The sequence below is a fragment of the Eubalaena glacialis genome, chromosome 20 (assembly GCF_028564815.1).
Source record: "Eubalaena glacialis isolate mEubGla1 chromosome 20, mEubGla1.1.hap2.+ XY, whole genome shotgun sequence".
NCBI lineage: Eukaryota > Metazoa > Chordata > Mammalia > Artiodactyla > Balaenidae > Eubalaena > Eubalaena glacialis.
This window is the reverse complement of record NC_083735.1, coordinates 34,270,926-34,291,535: the sequence shown is the minus strand read 5'-3', so window position 1 is coordinate 34,291,535 and position 20,610 is coordinate 34,270,926. Positions and strand designations below refer to the sequence as shown.

The window sequence follows — 20,610 nt, the reverse complement described above, 5'->3', positions numbered from 1 at the left end:
AATTTGTTACAATATTGCTTCTGTTTTTTATGTTTTGGTTTTTTGGCTGAGAGGCACGTGGGATTTTCGCTCCCCGACAAGGGATCGAACCCACACCCCTGCATTGGAAGGTGAAGTCTTTAACCACTGGACCGCCAGGTAAGTCCCAGTCACCACACCAGGGTATTTTCTCATGAGACAACTGGCCATGAGACACAGGCTCTTCCTGGAGAGGTAGGTCAACATCGCTATTTGATGGTTTGCATTTCAGTTTAGAAACTGTTTCTATATCTATAGGTGTGCTTTTTGGTAAAAGTTTCTAGGGGCTTCCCTGGCGGCGCAGTGGTTAAGAATTCGCCTGCCAATGCAGGGGACACGGGTTTGATCCTTGGTCCGGGAAGATCCCACATGCTGCGGGGCAACTAAGCCTGTACGCCACAAACACTGAGCCTGCACTCTAGAGCCCGCGAGCCACAACTACTGAGCCCACGTGCCACAACTACTGAAGCCCGTGCGCCTAGAGCCTGTGCACCGCAACAAAGAGTAGCCCCTGCTCGCCGCAACTAGAGAAAGCCCGCGCGCAGCAACAAAGACCCAACGCAGCCCAAAATAAATAAATAAATAAATAAATTTATATTTAAAAAAAAAAGATTCTAAATACAGACAGATCTGAGGGCTCTATTTCATTAGTTGGGTCGCTTAACAAACTCTTACAAGGAAATTAGAAGGAAGGTGTGTTTACTCTTTCCAAGTAGAAGACAGACACACAAAGGTCCTAAGTGACTTTCTGTGACTCGGACCATCCGCGGGACAGAAGGAGACCGAGGTGTTCTGACGCCCCAGCCTGCGGCGGCCACTCCACCTTATGCAGCCGTGCTCCCCTGATCCGTGACCAAGTCGCTCTGCTGTCACCTCCTCAACTTCCCTGCAGCCCTCACGGCGGCGGGGTCTGTCCCACCAGCTCGCTTCCAAGACACGGCTTTTACCCGGCTCGTCTCCCTTCTCTGTCCGGGGCTCTCTTTTGTGCTGAGGGTTCTCTCTGAGCGACACTCAGTGGGATCGCAGCTACGCTGGGACGGCGGGCACAGAAAGTGCGGGCTGAGTGCTGCACGGCACAGGCACGGCTCAGGCCACACGGGCACGCACCGCGGGGGCTGCATGCGGATCTTCAGGAACCTGGGCGTGTGACCTCGTCTGGAAAAAGGATCTTTGCAGGTGTAGCTAAGGAGCCTGTGATGAGATCACCCTGGACTATCTGGGTGGGACCTGAATCCAGCGACAAGTGTTTTTACAAGAGATACTCAGAAAAGAGATGCAGAGAAGAGGGTCACGTGGAGGCAGAGGCAGAGACGGGAGGGATGCTGCCACAAGCCAAGGAGTACTGGGAGCCGCCGAAATCGAAGACGAGGCGAGGAAGGAGGAGGGATTCTCCCCTCCAGCCTCCAGAGGGAGCCTGGCCCCGCCGACACCTTGAGGGCGGCCTTCTGGCCTCCAGGACCGTGAGAATAACTGTGATGATGTATCACAGCCGCCACACGCACAAGTAACACAAGGACACAGGCGCCCACCTCGCCCCTCCCCACTCACACCGAGTCGCGGAGCAGAGAAGTGGAAAGTGAACGGCAGTAGCCGAGCGCTGGCGGGGGCCCCGCGGCCCCCACGCCGGGTACGTGGGCGGGGCCGGCAGCGCGTCACTCACACAAGCGATCTTCAGGAGGTTCCAGAGCTCCTTCTGCCGCTTCTCCTGCAGCCGAACCACAGTCTTCTCGTCCTCGCTCATCAAGCGCACCACCTCCTCCACCTTGGGCAGCAGCTCCAGAGCCTTCTGCTTGCAGACCACAGTCTTGCTGTGAAGAACAAACATGACAGGCTCCAGCGGCACGTGGGCCGGAGGAAGCAGGACGCAGCCCCGGCAGTTAAGGCTCCGCTCGGCCGCTGCAGGTGGAGGTCCCGCGGGGCTCAGGTGAGTGGGCGAGGCCTCACACACAGCCCGCCGCCCCTCCTCGCTCCGCCCCGCCGGAGGGAAGGCGGCCTGATACCTGAGCTGCGTATAGATCACTCGCACTTTCTTCTCAAAGCCTTGGATTGCCTGCAGGAGCAGCCGTACCATTTCCTGACTGTCGCCATCGGTTCGCTGGTCTGCAAAGAGGGACGGGGTCGCACGGTCCGCGGGGGGCTGGCCTGGTGCCCGGGTAGCGAGGGACACGGGAGGTGGCCCACTCACCTCGGGGCTTCTCCCTCAGCCTCCGGTAAAGCTCCCGCGCCTGCTCTTCTCTGAAACACACGAGACAGCAGCTTCGTCAGCATCGAGCAGAGGTCAACAAGCTCACCTGAAGCGCGGGGGCCAACTCCTGCCGGCAGCACTACTGATTTCTAGAAGCCAGACGGGCAGCACATCCCGACTGGAGCAAACGATCGTTCCTGGTGATGTTACAGGTGAAATCCATGACAAGGGAAGGCTCGCCTCATTATCAAAACTCAAACACCTCCAAGGCCGAGTGAGAATCTTCAGGACAGGAGTCTCCTCTGAATTCCCTGCCCGCCCGGCTCCTGCCATCGGGACTCTGGGTGCGGTCTGTTGCTGGACCTGAGCCCGGAGAACGCGGCCCCCGAAAACTCAAGCCCAGGAGCAGACACAGACGCCCTCCCCGTGCCCCTAACACAGTGAGACGGGCTGACATTTTCAGGGGTGACTTTCGTTTGAAAACCAGAGGAGAATAAAGGGTTAAATGACTTGAGAAAATATGGACTACAAATAACTAAATTTCTGATGTTCGGCGTCTGGTCCTAAGAATCCTAGTAGAAACGTCAGAGGACACGGCTGAGCCCCAAGGAGGTAGCTCCTGAGGGGCCCCGAGGCTCACCTGCCCCTCCTGTCCGCTCCCAGGGCTGCAGGCGGGGCTGCTCTGCCTAGGCACCCCCCTGCCCTCCCCCCGCCCCCGGAGCCAAGGCCAAGTTCCTGATCAAGACTCAGATGAAGTTTCCACATCCCACCTTCTAAGACTTGCCAGGCTCCTCCCCTGTTCTACTTTCTGCTCCTTGGGCCACGCCGAGTGAGGGTGGGCTGGGCGGCCCTGGCGTCTGATACTTTGGTCAAGCAAAGGCTCCTGGGACGGCAGCCTCCGTAGTTCACGAGCCACCGCTGGGGGCGTTATCTGAACTGGTCCCCATAACTGTGAGGTCAGACAGCGCCTCTCTATCCTGTGAGGCTCAGAGTGACGGAGGTGTGTCCGTGCTCATCTCTGCACGTGCCGAGATGACCTCCCAGGGGCCAAGCTCCGGGGGGAGTGGGCCCGTGGGGCTCCACTGGGACTGCACTTGAACCAGCCCGACTCACACCCACACACACAAAGAGAGACACACGCTCACACACAGACACACACATTCCCATACAGGCTCACTCTCACACAACGCGCTCTCACACACACGCATGCGCACGCGCACACACACACTCACAGGTCGTCCAGCGTCCCGCCCTGCTTCCGGCCCATGGGGCTGCGCTGCAGGTCCACGATGTCCGTCTGCAGCGCCATCATCCGCTCCACCAGGTGCTTCACCTCGTTCTCCTGAAGGAAGAGCGGTGCTGAGGCCAAGGACGCAGCGAGAAACTCCTGAGACACGGGGTTCTCGGGGGAGCCCTCCGGCCCCACCGCAGACCCTCAGCTGACCAGCCAGAAGGGACACGGACTTGGAGCCCTGCAGTCAGACCTGGGGTCGGCCACCTGCCAGCTGTGCGGCCCTCGGGCAGGTCACCTGACCTTGTGCTGCAGTTTCCTCCACCGTAAACTAGGCTCTCAAAGGGCTGCGTTAGGGTGAGAGGAGACAGAGCAGGTCGGGGCCTGGCCTGGTCCTGGCGTGGAGAAGTGGCCAGGGCACATTCTCTTCTCCAAATTCGTCGATTATCTCAGGGATTACACCCACGAGTGCCAAGACTGGAGGTGCGCTCGTGTCCCTGTGGTTGAACAAGGTACTGCCGATGGACACCCACCTTTAAGGAGGCACATCGGTACTGATTTATAGAAACAGATGTTAAGACATGGAGGTGAAACGCCCTGCCCAAGCTCACAGGGAAAATGGTGACAAAGTCCAGGAAAAAGCCTTGGAGTCCACAGTCTTCCATTTGTGTGAGGTCTGCCACGTCACACCCTGGCCTCATATCAACACTTTTCAGTGGCATCTGATTTACACTGTCCTAAGACTTGCCCCTTAGACCCGTTCTTTCCTGGGGATTTCGTGTCCCAAGGAGGTTAGGACAACCTCCGACAAGACGGCGTGTTGCTCCTTCATCCAAGGCCCCTTCTCGTGGAAAGAGGACACTTCACGTCGCCATCCTGACTCCAATCTGTGCAGCTCCCGGACCTGCCACGGCAGGGCCCCCTGCACTGTCCGCCACCCCCTGCCTCTCCCCCTTTCCAGCAAGTCCTAGCTGAGGGCAGAGAGCTGGGAGAGGAAAATCTCATTTTCGACATACAAGCTCGACCGAGCGCGCAGTGAGAAAAGGGAGGACGGCAGTGAAGAGCCTCGTGCCCTCGGCCGGGCTGGGGACCCCAGGGCGCCTCCTACCCGTCCACAGAGCTCCACGGCCTGCTCCATCTCCCTCCAGGCCAGCAGCAGCTTGTCTGACGCTGGAAAAAAAGGGAAGGAAAATAAATTAAAAGCAAAACGAAAACATCGCCAAACCAAAACAGAAAACAAGCGGTTCAACGGCAAGGGGACGAAAGACACCTCGGAAAGAGGAGGCAAGGGACGGTCTCTCGAGACTCATCGCAAAGCGCACACTCACTGATCCCAAATTCTTTCTGCTCGCTGTACTTCTCCAGGTCAATCTGGATGCTGGTTTTAAAGAAATCCAGCTTGGCCTTGAGCTGCTGAGACATAGAGGCCATGGAATTCTTCATCTTGGACAGGCAGCTGTTGTTCCGGAGCAGGTTCATCCTGCAGGGGCCCCGAGAAACAGAACCGTGGGGCGTCTCTGGCGTCCAAGTACCATTTCCCGGACAATAACAAAAGCACCTCGAACACCACGGCAGGCCCCTGCTATAATTAGCATAACCACAACAAGAGCAGCCACCTATAACCATAACGGCAATCTCCTGGCCCTCGGCAATGGCTGAGGTTCCGCTCCCAAACTGGAATTAGGCCAAGTACCACACGAAGTGACCCAAACCAGCCACAACCCGGGGAAGGAGTCAGCCCGGCCTGGCAGGACGGTCAGGGGAGGGCGGCCGACCCACGCCGCAGCGAGCCCTTCCGCGGTCCCGGTGCTGCCCTCCGTCCGGCAGCCCCACCCCGTCCGCGCCCCTGCGCCGCCCGCCGACCACACCGGCCTGGTCGGGTCTGACGGAGCCTCCCTCCGTCCCACCCTTCCAGACCAGCGTTCCCCTGCTCGCCCTCCCAGCGGCCACCCCCGGGCCCTCGCCTCTGCCACCGTCCTGCGGCCGGGCCACCGGGCAGCTCTGAGCAAGCGAAGGTGAACCACCGGGCACGTACATGGCGGCGCGCTGGCCCTGCTGCAGGCGGCCGCAGTCCTCCTTCAGGGCCTGGATGCTGTGCCAGACCTGACCCCACACCTTCCTCAGCTGGAAGAACGGGAGGCTCCTCTTGGGCTCTTGCACTGGCCAGAGACATACACGACCGTCAGGGAGCGGCGCCTGCGACGGACCGCCTCCTGCCTGCGGAGCTCGCAGGCGCGTCTACACTGCTCCGTTATGTGATGCTCTGCTGCTGCACAACCGTGTCGGGTGCGGGGCCTGGTTACGGTCGCAGACATTTTTGTGCCCTGGTAGAGCACAGGCACGTCAAAAGTTACAGACGCACAGAACACCCCGGAAGGTAGACCCAGGAGTCAGGCAGCAGTGGTTTCCCTGGGGAGCTGGGGAGACGGAGGCAGTTACTGCCTACCGTACAATCTTTTTGATTTTTTGGTATCGCGTGCACGTATTGATTATTAAAATATGAAGACGACTTCAAAAATCAAGAAAATGGTCACGTGGGTCAAGTTCAGTGGCCTGTGGGCAGTACTGTCTGTCCTCTGTTTAAATGAGGTTGACATTAATTGAAGATGGATGTCCTTTCCTCTCTTCACCTGGGCTACTCCTCGCGGGTGCAAGTGAGGAAGGCTGCCTGAGGGCCGGAGGGACTCATCTTCTCAGGGGGGACCCCTCCCTCGGTCCAGGGCTCTCCCTCCAGCCTCGTCCCACGCACTGTAAGTAATTATCTTTTAAAAGATCACGCTGTTCTTACGGATACAGCTGACGCTTTCAGGCTGGGGCCGTGGGGAGATCTGGGTCTCGTAGGCGACCCTGCTGTTGTCAAAGAGGAAAACAAGATCCATGTCCAGGGTGCGGCCCTCGTTCAGCTGCAAAGGGACAAGAGCAAAATGAGGCCTCGTGAACCCAGCCCCTCCTTTTCTCAAGCAACAACGGGGGGAGTCTTCAGAGGGTCCCGACAGCACCGTCCTCAGAGAGCGGGACACCTCAGAGGTGTCGGGCGCCCACCGAGCCTTTCCTAGGGGCCGCGGCCTCTACTTCCCTTGGCTGTTCCTTTTACACTTATTCCCGAATGCAAACCTTATCTACAACTTACTCTGTTCTGTTTTATTCTGATTGTCTTTATTGTGCAACTTAGATGGTTTGCTTTACTGTCCAGTGACTCTCTCTCCTGCGTTAACTTTCCAGCTCTTTCTGTGCAGCTGTCAGCACGGTTGTGCACACACGAGGTGTGTCAAAAATAGTTTTGGTTGACTCGGAAAAATGAAGCATCACTTTGGCAGCAAAGGCAAAAGAAAGGCACTCCCAGTGGTCTGGAAGGAACAGGTGAAGCGTGGGGTGACTCAGATCTCCTATCAGGTTCACGGGATCTCGCATTCCAACCTCAAAACAGGCAGGCGCCTGCCCTGCGTGGTAACAGACTGCCTGGCACGACGGAGTGGGATGGGATGGGCAAGCAGCTTCCCGGGGTCGGGTGGGGCTGGGGAGCCTGCAGGAGGCCGGTCTCACCTTGCTGTCGGAGGTGCACTGAGCGGCGGGCTTGTCGGGGGTCAAGGCCAGACCCGCTTCCTGCAGCAGCTCCTGGTCCTCCTCGGGGATGCCTGTGTCCTGCTGGATCCGGGCCTTCAAGCTAGGCAGACTCTCGTCCTCTGCCACGGGGTAGGTGTGAATGGTGCCCGTGACCATGTTCAAGACGTGAACCAGCTGCGACACAATCCAGGACAAACCACTTGATGGACTCCCGCCTGCTGGCCCGGATCCTCTGCCACTCCCCACACCTCCCAGCCTCCCAGAGGCCCGGCCTGGGGAGGAAGGCCAGCGCTGGGCCACACACAGGAGGAGTCTTCCCACTCCTGTCCGGCCACAGCTACGACCTCGTGACCCACGTCGGTCAGCAAGGGGTCCCATCACCCTCTCACGTGGAGACGCCCTCACGGGAGCCTGCGTTTGCCCACTGGTCGGGCAGCCCACGGCCCGCAGGCTCACCTTCAAGTTTAAGATGTCGTCCAGGGCCCTGAAGCAGCCATTGGGCCCGTAGACGGGGTCGGTGCCCCTCTGTCGGGGGTGCCACATCAGCATCAGCTGCAGCCACTTCTCCAGCCGCTGGGCCAGGACGCTGAGAAGAGGGGGCCGTGCGCGTGTGTGTGTGTGCGCGCGCGTGCGTGTGGGCCCAGAGCCAGCCTCAGGGCCCCGCGTGGGAACTGAAAGGCACTCACACCTCACACGCACGTGACCATCACGCGGACTGGGCCAAAGTGATCCCTGAGGATGAACTAACCTGAGGAAAGACGAGCCTTTCCAACAAAACGACTCACTCAGGCGCTCACCCACCCCCCCCCGGATTCGCGCCAACACCCTCACATCAGGGCTGTCTTGGCAGATGGCTGTGCAAGAACCTCAGGGAGCTTTCTATGTGCTTCCCAGGCCCGCCCCACCTCAGGAGAACCACCCACACGATCCAGACCTCTCGCTGCCGATTCGCTTTGTCGGTCGCCCCGGGGACCCCTCGCGGGGTCCACACGACAAAGTTCTCACTTCTCCCGGCCTGGCGGGGCCCCGCTGGCACCCTCAGCGGCCCTCGCCGCGCCCCCAAGAAAGCCCTGCAGAGGCCAGCACCGCTACGAGCTGCCGCTCCTGGGCACCCCCACCCCCCATCTTTCCCCATGCCTGTCCTGCCCGTCTTTCCAGATCCTTCCAGAAAGTTCCAGCCCGCCCAGTCATCCCGCGCAGCTAGTCCACTCGGTACCTCTCTCCCCGTCCTCCAAACACTCGTGGTCACTGGGATCCATGCTCCTCAGCTGTGTGTGGCCGCCTGGCAGCTTTCCTCTGTACTAGCCCCCAATTCTGATAGGATTACCTGACTGCTCATATTCTGGCTCTAAGACCAGACGGCAGTGCCGTTCAAACCGCAAAGGTTTGTTTGTTGACAGTAACATACGATTACGCTGCAGGCAAAGAGAAATAAAGCGTAATCCCCTAGCCGTCAAAGGCTTACAGCTGACCAGAAGGTAAACCCTCTGCAAAACCAAATGTCACGCGAGGTAGAAGCTTCTTGGGAGTGATGAGAGGTACAGACAGATTGCTGTGTGAATTCAGGAAGGAGATGACTTCTAGATGGGGTCGGGGGGAAGGCGTTCTAAGTTTAACACTGAGGTGGATTATGCCAGGTGCCGGCCACAGCAGGACGTCCCGATGTCAGAGCTACCAGGACGTTGGCTCCGACCTCCACTTCTAAAAAAGGAAGGACACGACGCGGAGGGGAAGGCCTGGGGCCGTACCTGTTGAGGTTGCTCGGGTGGGGTAACGAGCTGGAGAACTTCACGGCTCCGTTCAGGTCCTCACTCACCACGATGTCCATCTCACTCTTCTGCCGGACTTTGGAGTGCCTGCGGACGCAGGGCCTGGTCCATCACGCCGCTCGTGATGACCCTGCGTCACCCAGCAGACAACAGCCCCTCTACACCGGTAGCCGTCCACTTGACAACCGGACGGGATGCCCCCGGGTCGCTAGCTAACCCCTTGGGATGCCGGCCAGTGCGTCTGCGTCCTGCTAGGATGCTTCTCTGAGCGTTTAAGGCCGTCAGCACTGCCCGGTGAGTGTCACTGACCTTCAGGCTTGTCCTGCTGACTCCTGGCCTCACCCTGGCTCATCCTTATCTTTCTTCTACTTTTCATCGAACACCAAACTCTCACGTTTTGGTAGAGGATGAAATTAGGATGTGCACACCAAGATTACTGCACAAGGATCCTGTTCACGTGAAACCTGCAGGCACCACACACTTCCCTCTTAATGCGAGTGGCTAAGCGTTACTTCTGATGGTGAATGAACGGTTACATTTCCCAACCTAGAGACCCTTTTGATGTATCTGAAATAGTATTTGAAGGAAGCAAATTTTTACACTGGTTTCAAATCTTCTCGGGGACAAGGGTGATGACATAAGTCTGAATAATGCTTCATAGATAACCAAGCACTGACTGCGAACACGCCCTTCTCTGCCCGATGACCCCATGTGGTAGACGGTTTTCAGCCACCCATTCAGCGGTAAGGAAGTGAAGATCAGGTGACCTGCCCAAGGTCACACCACCGGGGACTCAGATCCAAAGTCTGGTGCTTCTTCTACTCTGTCTAAATGCCTACATCCTTCCTTTTCAAAAACACGTAAGAAATTCAAATGAAAAATGCTTTAGCCCTGAAGCCTCACTGGCAAGGGGTGAACCGGACCATGTGGGGCACACGTAGCCTGGAAGAGCTGGGGTCCAGCTGGAACCTGCCTGCTCTAAGTCAGGCTGTCATTACACACAATGGGATGGTCCTCTGATAGAAACTCGGTCTGTCAACGGGAAACTATATAGATAAAGAAAAGGACACAGTAAGTGAAATGCTTACTGCTTAGGCCGGTCCTAAAATGTACTTCACAGTAGCTCAGTGATAGGATAATAAAGCTCAAATTGCATTTGTCCTGAAATTACTATCTACCTGCCACCTGAGATGAGAGTGAAATTGCTAAAGCTGCCTGAGGCATTACAAGGCAGACAAGACAGGCACGTCTCACAGCTACTGGGTTTCAGGGATGTCCACCTGCAAGTGGTCACCTGGCCTCCCGGCTCCGTACAGGAGGCTGGCTCTGAAGACAAAAAACTTACTATGAAGATGCCAGGCCATTAGGGATAGCTTCAAATAGCATTTCTTCTTCTAGTTCTAATGGACTTTAACACATCTTGTTATAAATAATGGAAACGCTCGACATTTGAACTGAAAAAAATGCAGTAATTCCTTGGTTAGTTAAAAACACTATAGATGTACAGACATTTAAAGTTTTTGTCATGATGGTTACATGATAAGGTGTGACTCTCATGTAATGAGCTAATTCAACACTCCAGAACCCAGCTCAGGAGCGCTGCCTCTTCTAAAGTCAGTCCCCACAGGAGGGCACTCTCTGCCATGTCACCAGGCTCCTCAGGAGCTGGGACCGTGCCCGGCTCATCTCTTCCAGTGTCTGGCATGTGAATGGTGACTGAACTGGACCGCATCACACAAAACTACTCTTCTGGAATTGATTTCAAAGGCTACATCTTACTCTTATAAATAAACAATCTCATGATGTAAGTACCTGTCCCTTGAAAAAGTCAATGTTTTCGCTACTTCCAGAAAGATACTGAGAAACGTGACAACAGCCATTGTGGACCCACAAAGGGGCAGCTTCGTACGTTCCTGGTGGAGACGTTATTTATACAAACTTTCTGTGGAGCAATTTGTTAGTGCACATGGAAGACCTTTAAAATGCAGATAATCTTTGATCTGTTGATCCCATTTCTAGGAATTTATCCCAGGGAAATAACTGCGGACATACAAGGATTTCCCTACAATGATGTTATTCTTGGTGTTATTTTAAGAAGTAAAAATTATAAACCACTGATTCTTCCAGTAATGGGGAGCAGGTTAAACCAACTACAGTGGAACAGCAAACAGATGTGACAAAGACCATGGAAGAACAGAAAGCATTTTCAGTAGCAAGTCTGAAAGGCAGGTTCTATGAGAGTATGTATGGTAACCTACTTTGTTTTTTAAATAAACACAGGCACTATGAAGAATCTGGAGACACAGAGATATGTTCACAGCAGTTGGAGGAAATTCTCAGTGTAAAAATCCTGGAAGAGCACGTACAAGGCAGTGTGCGTATTACACTGTCACTGAGGTAAAATGCGGTGGCATACATAAATGAGTTAACAAACAGGTATATGCCCATTTGCTTGTACACGTACAAGACGTCCCAGAGGTGGACCCAAAATCAATGGGACCAGATGCCTGTGGGGAGGAACCATGACTTTTCACTTTTATGCTCTCAAGTTTGAACCACATGAACTTACCACTGCTCCAAAAAATAAAAACTGGAGATAAAAAAATAATGTTGAACAACAGTAGCATCATTTCAATTAGTGTGTGGTCTCTCAAGGAATCATTTTGAATGAATCCTAACTGATTTAGGGGGGTGTTAGTTTTTAAATGATGCATTTCAGTAATGGTTAACTTTTATGTATGCAATGAACCACACGTTAGTATTATAATCAGAAAAGAAGTTTCAAAATATAGAGTAATTTTTAAAAACTTAATTGTATCCTTTGACTTGTTTTATTAGAAAATCTCTTTTTGGAAATGTATTCAGTTCACATTTTAAGCCACTTTTTGATGCTTTTAAAAACAGTAAAATTTGTCAACAATAAACTTTCATGTAAATACAGCTCATAATTTGTCATGTGAACATGCTGTTTGTTTACTAATGCACAGCGTTTTCGGCGTAAGCGTACACTACACACACACTCTGTAAACACAATGACCTCCTGCCCTGCACAGAGCAGGCATTTACACAGTACTGGATTTAAAGCTGTTAAGGTTCAGAATCCAGGTTGACACTTAACAACCTTCCATCTTTCCAGGCTTTTGGAGCTCAGACTGCCCACGTGCCAGGTCTTAACGGGACTTCCTCTGGGCGACAGCTCACAGGTGTCTCAGGCCCAGCCAGGGGCGCCCAGTGAGACAGGACAGGCGAGGTGACATCTGACAAAGACAGGGGGACACTCCCCGCTTCGGGCGGCCAGCCCGCCCCGAGCCCTCACTCACCACTGCACGGGCTGCCAGTTGGGCAGGAAGGGCCGGAAGCCCGTGATACACTCGAAGGCCAAGGTGCCGAAGCTCCAGTAGTCCACGGTCACTGTGTACTTCTGCTGCTCCAGCAGCTCAGGGGCCTGCGGTGACAACAGCGGGACATGCCTGAGCTGCTCCCCATCCGAGGGTCTACCACGGAGTGGGGCACCCAGGCTCTTATCGTGCCCCATGCTCCCTGGGCCCCGCTTCAGGTGAGGAGGAGACCACGTGTTCAGCAGGTGGTACCTAGGATCTCTCTGGACCTCATTCAGTCCCGGTGCTGAAACAAGGGCCTGGGGGTATTTTAGGTGAACCAGAGTGCAGCGTGTACCCTTTTCCCAGCACTGTGCAGGGAGGGGAAGACAGGGCACGGACAACAAAGGGGAGTGATCCCGGCCATGCACACCCGTTCACAGCGCATGCACTGCATGCCAGCTGGTCCCCTAAAGTGGCGAGGTCCACAGCATGTGGTCGGACAGCGAGATGGATTGTTGCAGTCAGGTAGGAAAGGCCAGATGCATGGCTGCTGCCCAAGCAGAGAGGCGGGGACAACCTAGGGAAGCTTCCCAGCACAGGTGGGACGGAACGGCTCAGAGTGCCTCAGGGCAGACAGCGCAGGAAGGACCATGACAAGCGAAGGCATGGAGGCAGGACTGAGCCCGGGCTGGCTGGAGGCATGACACTCATGAAGGACCACGGAGTCCAAACCAAGAGGAAACACATGGGGACGCACAGGTCAGCCTCTGTGTCCGGTTACGGACGGAAGTTTTAGGCCCGCAAGTGAACAATTTGGCCGAGCATCCTTGTCAGAGCCTGGGGTCCTCACTAACTGCTGCTGAGCTGACGAGGGGTCCAGAGGACACCGGGCAGGAGCCACAGGGTCACGTTATGTGGACACACGTGCTGAGTCACAGCCCCGAGTCCCCGCTCTGAATCCCCTACTCCCCAGGGCAGGTGACAAACCGGCAGGCCACTGCCCAGTTGGGGGGTTAGTGGGAAGTATGGATACACTCAAAAGGACCTCAATAATTGCTTTCTCTCTTTCTATATAAGAACCATGTAGGATAATTAAGCTCGTCGAGCCCAGTGGCTTTCAACCTTTTTTTTGTTTTTCTTTTTTAAATTGTAGACTCCTTTAATCAACATGTACTGGCTATCATCTGCAAACAATCTACTACCAAGTCCTGCTGGGTCTCTTCCAGGCATTTCTTGAACCATCCTCTACATCCTCAAGGCCCTCCACCAGCTCGGACCAGCTCAGCACAACAGCCTCCTTACCCCTCACCCACTACCTGCAATTCACCCTCCACGCGGTACCAAGTGTGGTCTCTTCAAAAGGTGAACCCGATCCCTCTCACACTTAAAAACCTTCCATGTCTCTCCAGAGGTTTCAGGAAAAAGTTTAAAATCTCTAACCCAGCCAACAAGGCTGTGAATAATCTGTCCTCTATCTCTCTCTCCAGCCTCAACTCGAGATACCCTCTTCCTTCTTCTCTGGTTCCTGCCACACCTTCTGGTCTCCCATGTCCTATCCCTTTACCTGGAACTTCCTCTCTCTCCCCCTCCCCCAGTCCCCCTTTCCCCCCTTAATCCTTCAGGTCCCAGACCAGGCTAGGTCTTCCTAAAATATATTCTCATAACACCCTGCACTTTCCCTTTGCAGTACTTATCACAATTGTAATTTCTTCATTATTTGTGTATCAGGGTGATGCCTGCTTTCCTCCTAAACTCTAAAACTACACTTGACCAATATTTCTTGGATGAATGAGTGACTCATAAAGAACCGCAGTATTAAGACCAAATAACAAAAAGAAAGAGTGGGAGCTCGAAGCTCAGCCCTCTCCTCCATGGCCCCTGAGATGCTGTGTGGAAACTGAGGCCCCCTACAGACCAGCAAGAACCTGGTTTAAACTCTTTGTCCTCAGATAAAATACTGCAGCATGAGAGGTTATGGGACTCGTGCGAGGGCCCAGGAGCAGAGTCCTTTTGATATGAGAAGACGACCACATCCCTCCATAAGGCCTCTGCTGGCAAAACGTGCTGACTTGAATGGATTATGAGTCTGACCTCACACAACAGTTCCTAGGCATCCAGGAAACATCCAAAGAGCCAGCAAACTTAGACGGCAGAAGGCAAGGATGGAGGAAGAGACCCACAGACACGGCCATCAGACAGAAACTGACACACAAACATGGAAACCCCGTCTCTTACCAGGTACTGCAGGGTCCCCACAAAGGAAGTGCACAGACTGCCCTGGTCCAGCTCCTTGGCATATCCTAGGTCAATAATTTTGTGTATTAACTGAAAAAAAAGGGAGGAGGAGAAACCTGACGGTTATGAGAGTGTACTGTCCTTCAAGAATTCTGAATGTCTCTGTTAGAGCAGAGGATATTTCTGAATTCCCAATCCTAAGACCCTAAGTTCCAAAGGACCACCAAATACACAGGAGAATGCCCTAGACATGGTAGATTTAGGCAAAAGAAAACAATGTAAAAACGCCAGGCACATGTTCCCCCTTGCTCTGCGACCAACTGCCAGAGGAAGGTCAAAATTAGCAGACCACGCACCAGCCCTCAGGATTGCTAAACCTAGACGCAAAGGACCAGGCCAGTTCCTTCTCAGTAAATACCTTTAATTCTCAAATCTTAGAACTGGCAGGAATGATCGTGAACTGGGCCAAAGGTGAGAGCTAGGACAGGCATGGGTCACACCTAGGATGCTGGAGGAAGCTGCGTGGAAGAGATCAGACGGCCCGGGAGCTGAGTTACTGCATTCCACTCAGCTGAGCCCCTGCCCGTCACCCAGCTGAACAAACAAGGCCAGGAAGAGCACAGGGCCGAGCCCTGCGGGGAGGTTACCCCACACCTGAGCAGGGGGCCCCGGAGAAGGTCCCTGAGAGCTCTGGGGAAACTGCAGGCTGGACCAGGCCCCATGGGCAGGTGCCAGCTCCAAATGCCTCCTCTCGGCCACGTCCAGAACCAACTTGTAGATGGACTCCCTGTTAGCTTCAAAAGCTGAGGCTCTCAAACAGATGGAAAACAAAAAGTCCATTTCCAAGAAGTGCAAGTCCCAAAGGCTGGGGGTGTCAGCTGGAAGACAAACATTATTTTTCTTATCAGATTCCTGCAACTTGGATGACTAACAATGTGGTCCATTCAAACTTGCCTCAATCTGCAAGCGAGAACTTTTCGCTGAATTTCGTTCCAAATCAAAAAGCATTCCCAGAGAATCAAAGCAAATATGTGAACAAAGAAACGCAAACACACAAAGCGGGTTCCTCCCCCGCCCAGCTGCCACCCGCCCTTCCCCAGGCCCTGGAGGGTCACTCACTCTCTGCTCCCCTTGCTGCAGGACGATGTTTTCTGGCTTTAGATCCCGGTGGATGATCCTGTTTTCGTGAAGGTATCGAAGTGCAGAGGCTGACAGGGTGGAAAGGGGAGTGAGTTTTCGTTAAGCCTGGACAATGCTTTTCACTTGGCATCGCCTACCCAGTGAAAGATGATTACCGCGTGCCGCCGACACACACCCTGACGCGGTGCAGGGGATCGCAGTGGAGGGACGGGGCCCGGCACACACCCCTCCGGTGAAGGGAAGGGGACCCGGCTACATGAGCAGAACTTGGACCAGCACCAGAATCTGCCTCGTTCACACAAAGAACTCTGAGCCTTCCACCCACGAGGTCACCAACTCCAGTCTTGAGCGGCGGTTCTCAAGCTGCACTGCCTGGGCCTGCAGCATGCAGACTTGTTAGAAATGCAAAACCCTTGGGTCCCAACCCAGACGAAGTGAATCAGAAACCTGGGGTTACCCCACAATCTGTGTTTTACCAAGCCCTCCAGGTGATGCTGATAAAGACTGAGAAGGGGAACTTCTCTGGTCTAGAGGCTCAAAAAAAATCTAAATTCTGCTGGGCAGGTAAGGGAGAAGGGCCCTCTGGGCAGAGAGCACTTGGTCATCTGATGTAGAGTCCGCAGGGCAGAGGTGGCTCCAAGGAAGAAGCGGGGGGCTCTGGAAGGAGAGAATGGGGGCGCCTTCAATACATCTGACAGTCCAACGTGTGCCTGTTACGCGCCCCGTTCTCTGCTGGGTTCTGAGGGACATAAAATCAGGGAGGACATGGTCCCCAACTTTAAAGGGCTCAGAATCTAGCTGGCAAGGAAGGAGCCTGCACAACCTGGCTGTGAAGTCACTTGATACCACAGCTTCTGCAGTGAAGAGCAAACATGACGATGCGACTGACCCAGGACGGCCAAGGCTAAGACTCCAAGCAGGACGTGATTTTTACCCCTAAGAGAGGTTTAATAACTTCAACAGAAGTCCTAACAACCTGTACTACAAAAGAAGAAAATGAAGAAGTATTGGAAAGAGATAAAATTACCTTTATTTGGAAATGATCTGACTATATGCCAGGAAGACTCAATAGACTAAAAACTGGGAAAAATTTAGTTAAGTTGTCTGGAAGCAAAACAAGTATATACAAATCAATAGTTTTTCTGCCTGTCATAGATCCAGTTGAAAGGAAAAAGAAAATAAAATCCCATTCACATTAGCAACAAAAATTCTAAAACACCACGGGATAAATTCAGCAAAAAAACTAGTGTCACGTGAGGAAAACTATATGGCATAAAGAAAAGCAATACAAATAACATAAAGAGGTTTTAAAAATTTATGGCAACTATGGAAAAGAGTACGGAGGCTCCTTAAAAACCTAAAAATAGAGTTACCATATGATCCAGCAGTCCCACTCCTGGGCACTTACCCGGAAAAGACAAAAACTCTAATTCAAAAAGATTCATGCACCCCAGGGGACTTCCCTGGTGGCGCAGTGGTTAAGACTCCGTGCTCCCAATGCAGGGGGCCCGGGTTCGATCCCTGGTCAGAGAACTAGATCCCACATGCATGCTGCAACTAAGAGTTCACATGCCACAACTAAGGAGCAGGCGAGCCACAACTAGAGTCCACCTGCTGCAACTAAGACCTGGTGCAACCAAATAAATTTAAAAACAAAAAAAAGATACATGCACCCCAATGTTCACAGCAGCTTATATACAATAGCCAAGACATGGAAGTAACCTAAGTGTCCACTGACAGACGAATGGATAAAAAAGATATGGTACATATATACAATGAATACTATTCAGACATAGAAAAGAATGAAATAACACCATTTGCAGCCACATGGATGGAACCGCAGCCACATGGATGGAACCAGAGATTATCACAGTAAGTGAAGTAAGTAGAAAGATAAAGAGAAAGATAAATATCATATGATATCACTTATATGTGGAATGTAAAAACTTATTTACAAAACAGAAATTGACTCACAGACATGGAAAAGAAATGGTTACCAAAGGGAAAGGCAGGGGAGGGATAAATTAGGAGGTTGGGATTAATAGATACACACTACTATATATAAAACAGATAAACAACAAGGACCTACTGTATAGCACTGGGAACTCTATTCAGTATCCTGTAATAAACTACAGTGGAAAAGAATCTGAAAAAGAATGTGTGTGTGTGTATATGTGTGTATATATATATATATATATATATATATATATATATACACACATATACACACACACACACACACTCGCATGTATGTATAACTGAATCACTTTGCTGTACACTTGAAATACTGTAAATCAACTACATTTCAATTAAAAAAAAAGAAAGAAAGCTTTATGGCAAAAGACACTATACACAAAGCAAAAGACCAAAAAAAGGGAAAAAAATATCTGCAGCACATATGCCAAAAAGCATATACCTAACAGACAAAAGCTACTACAAATCAATAAAAAAGCAACCCAGATGTTAGGGTAGCAAGAAAACTTTCGTTTTTCCTTTTTTGAACCTCTATTTTTCAAAATCATAATGTTATGTTACTTTTCTAATGAAAAAAAATACATAGTTTTTTTGGGCTTCCCTGGTGGCGCAGTGGTTGAGAATCTGCCTGCCAATGCAGGGGACACGGGTTCGAGCCCTGGTCTGGGAGGATCCCGCATGCCGTGGAGCAGCTGGGCCCGTGAGCCACGGCTACTGAGCCTGCGCGTCTGGAGCCTGTGCTCCGCAACGAGAGGCCGCGATAGTGAGAGGCCCGCGCACCGCGATGAAGAGTGGCCCCCCCTGGCTGCAACTAGAGAAAGCCCTCGCACAGAAAAGAAGACCCAACACAGCCAAAAATATAAATAAATAAATAAATTAATTAAAAAAAAAATAGCTTTTTACTTTAAAGGAACATAAAAAAAAACAAAGAGGTGGGTTAGACAGGTGGCTCCAAGGTTTTTGGATTCAGACCAGAAGAACTAAGAATAAAAACTGAGGATGGGGTTCAAGAGAAGATTACTATATTTCTATTTTGCCAGGTTAAGTTCATCTAAAAATAACAAATATTATCTACTATCAACGTAATTTAGTAATTAATAATTTAAAAAAGGAAAGACCATTTTAACACATACACACAAAGAAAGCAACCCAGTAGAAAAAAGGGCAAAGAACATGTGAAGCGGTAACTTACAGGAGTAGAAATGAAACGCAAACCGTGAACAATTACGCAATTATGCACAAAGTCGCTCAAGCTTACTGGCCGTCCACAAAGTGCACATTAAAACAACACTGAGGGACTTCCCTGGTGGCGCAGTGGTTAAGAATCCGCCTGCCAATGCAGGGGACACGGGTTTGATCCCTGGTCCGGGAAGATCCCACATGCCGCGGAGCAACTAAGCCCGTGCGCCACAACTACTGGGCCTGCGCTCTAGAGCCCGCGAGCCACAACTACCGAGCCCACGGGCAACAACTACTGAAGCCCACGCGCCTAGAGCCCATGCTCCGCAACAAGAGAAGCCCCTGCTCGCTGCAACTAGAGAAAGCCTGTGCACAGCAACGAAGACCCAACGCAGCCAAAAAAAAATACATTAAAAAAAAAAGCCACAACGAAATGCCTTTCACCTCTTCAGCTGGCAGGAATTTTAGATGAGAGATAAAAGGCACTCCCTATGTTGCTGGAAGGAGTAATAACTGCTGTGCAATTGGGGGAAAGAAATATGGCAAAAGCTATTAAATTTTTAGACATACATATCATTTGACCCTTCATTTCCGCCTCTGGTAATCCAGCTAACAAAATCAAAAGCACTATCACGTACAAATACGGATGTGGACTCCATAGTGTGGAGTGAAATAATTAGAAACTAATGGAAAGTCATCAATCAGGGAATGGCTGAACAAATTATGGGAGATCCATAATATAACAGGCAATTATTAAAAATTATTTAGGTTTATATTACCCAACTCAGAGGGAGGTCAATGATGTAATGGTATGAACCTTTTTTTTATTAGGAAAAAAAAAAAGGTAAAAAGCAAAAGTGATCACAACACTAAGAGAGGTTTACTAATGGGTCCTTGGCCAGGGCACAGCAGGGAGGGGGGTAAGAGAGAAGCCCTCCGCAGAAACCAAGGGATCAGATATGCTGTGTAAAGACTTTCATGCTGAATGTTTCCTGAAAACACTGGAGAAAGTCTAACTGAGAGTTAAACACCCAACTGCAGGGACTTCCCTGGTGGCTCAGTGGTTAAGAATCCGCCTGCCAATGCAGGGGACACAGGTTCGATCCCTGGTCCGGGAAGATCCCACAGGCCGTGAAGCAACTAAGCCCGTGCGCCACAACTACTGAGCCTGCGAGCCACAACTACTGAGCCCGCGTGCCACAACTACTGAAGCCCACGTGCCTGGAGCCCATGCTCTGCAACAAGAGAAGCCACTGCAATGAGAAGCCCGCACACCACAACGAAGAGTGGCCCCCGCTCGTGGCAACTAGAGAAAGCCCGCATGCAGCAATGAAGACCCAATGCAGTCAAAAATAAATAAAATAAATAAATTTATTTAAAAATAAATAAACACCCAACTTCCAACTTCTCGGGGGTGTTCCATCTGTACATTAAGTCAATTCGCAAAACCTCTCCTTAAATCTGCCCTTTTAAACCCAGCCTTTGACCATAGAGTTTCAACATTTCACACCTGTTCCCTCTTTTCTTTTCTTTCATAACTGGGTACAGTGATTGGCTTAGGTCCAACAAACGTCCAAATGAAGGAACACACTCGCTGCTTTCAAAGTGTGCCCCCCAAATCCCCGCAAACCTTGTTCTCGGTTACGGTAATTTTTAAAAGACATGCTTCTTGCCAGCACTTTCATTTTTATTTTACTAATGTTTATTAAAGAATCAAAGCAACGTGCAATAACAAGTACTAGTAATGGCACAGACACGACATTGCACACAGGGTGCTGTACTGCTGCGTGTGAACGAGTGGCCGGCGGGAGCACCGTGTGGGAAGACCGGGCCCGCCTGCTCAGTGACTGAGTCACAAAGGCCTGCTTGGGTATGTGACACAGTGTCGGGGTGTAACACATAAAGGCGTGGGTCAGTTTGTTCAAGAGCAGGATATATGAACATTGAAACTCACTGTATTTAGAGCAAGTAGAAACACAGACTAAGGCAAGGCCT

At 51.9% G+C, this 20,610-nt stretch overlaps 1 protein-coding gene across 2 annotated transcripts in view; it reads right to left on the bottom strand.

The window, feature by feature from the left end:
* Positions 1-20,610, bottom strand: part of IKBKB (inhibitor of nuclear factor kappa B kinase subunit beta) — a 46,712-nt gene that overhangs the window by 4,419 nt on the left and 21,683 nt on the right. For both annotated transcript variants that reach the window (XM_061177535.1, XM_061177536.1), the window contains exons 6-19: positions 15,442-15,530; positions 14,323-14,412; positions 12,088-12,212; positions 8,747-8,854; positions 7,455-7,584; positions 6,978-7,172; positions 6,223-6,337; positions 5,470-5,593; positions 4,763-4,914; positions 4,543-4,604; positions 3,436-3,545; positions 2,204-2,253; positions 2,019-2,118; positions 1,679-1,826 (exon numbers count right to left, since the gene is read on the bottom strand). In XM_061177535.1, the coding sequence (XP_061033518.1) occupies positions 1,679-1,826; positions 2,019-2,118; positions 2,204-2,253; positions 3,436-3,545; positions 4,543-4,604; positions 4,763-4,914; positions 5,470-5,593; positions 6,223-6,337; positions 6,978-7,172; positions 7,455-7,584; positions 8,747-8,854; positions 12,088-12,212; positions 14,323-14,412; positions 15,442-15,530 (1,598 nt within the window). The remainder of the gene's footprint in view (positions 1-1,678; positions 1,827-2,018; positions 2,119-2,203; positions 2,254-3,435; positions 3,546-4,542; positions 4,605-4,762; positions 4,915-5,469; positions 5,594-6,222; positions 6,338-6,977; positions 7,173-7,454; positions 7,585-8,746; positions 8,855-12,087; positions 12,213-14,322; positions 14,413-15,441; positions 15,531-20,610) is intronic.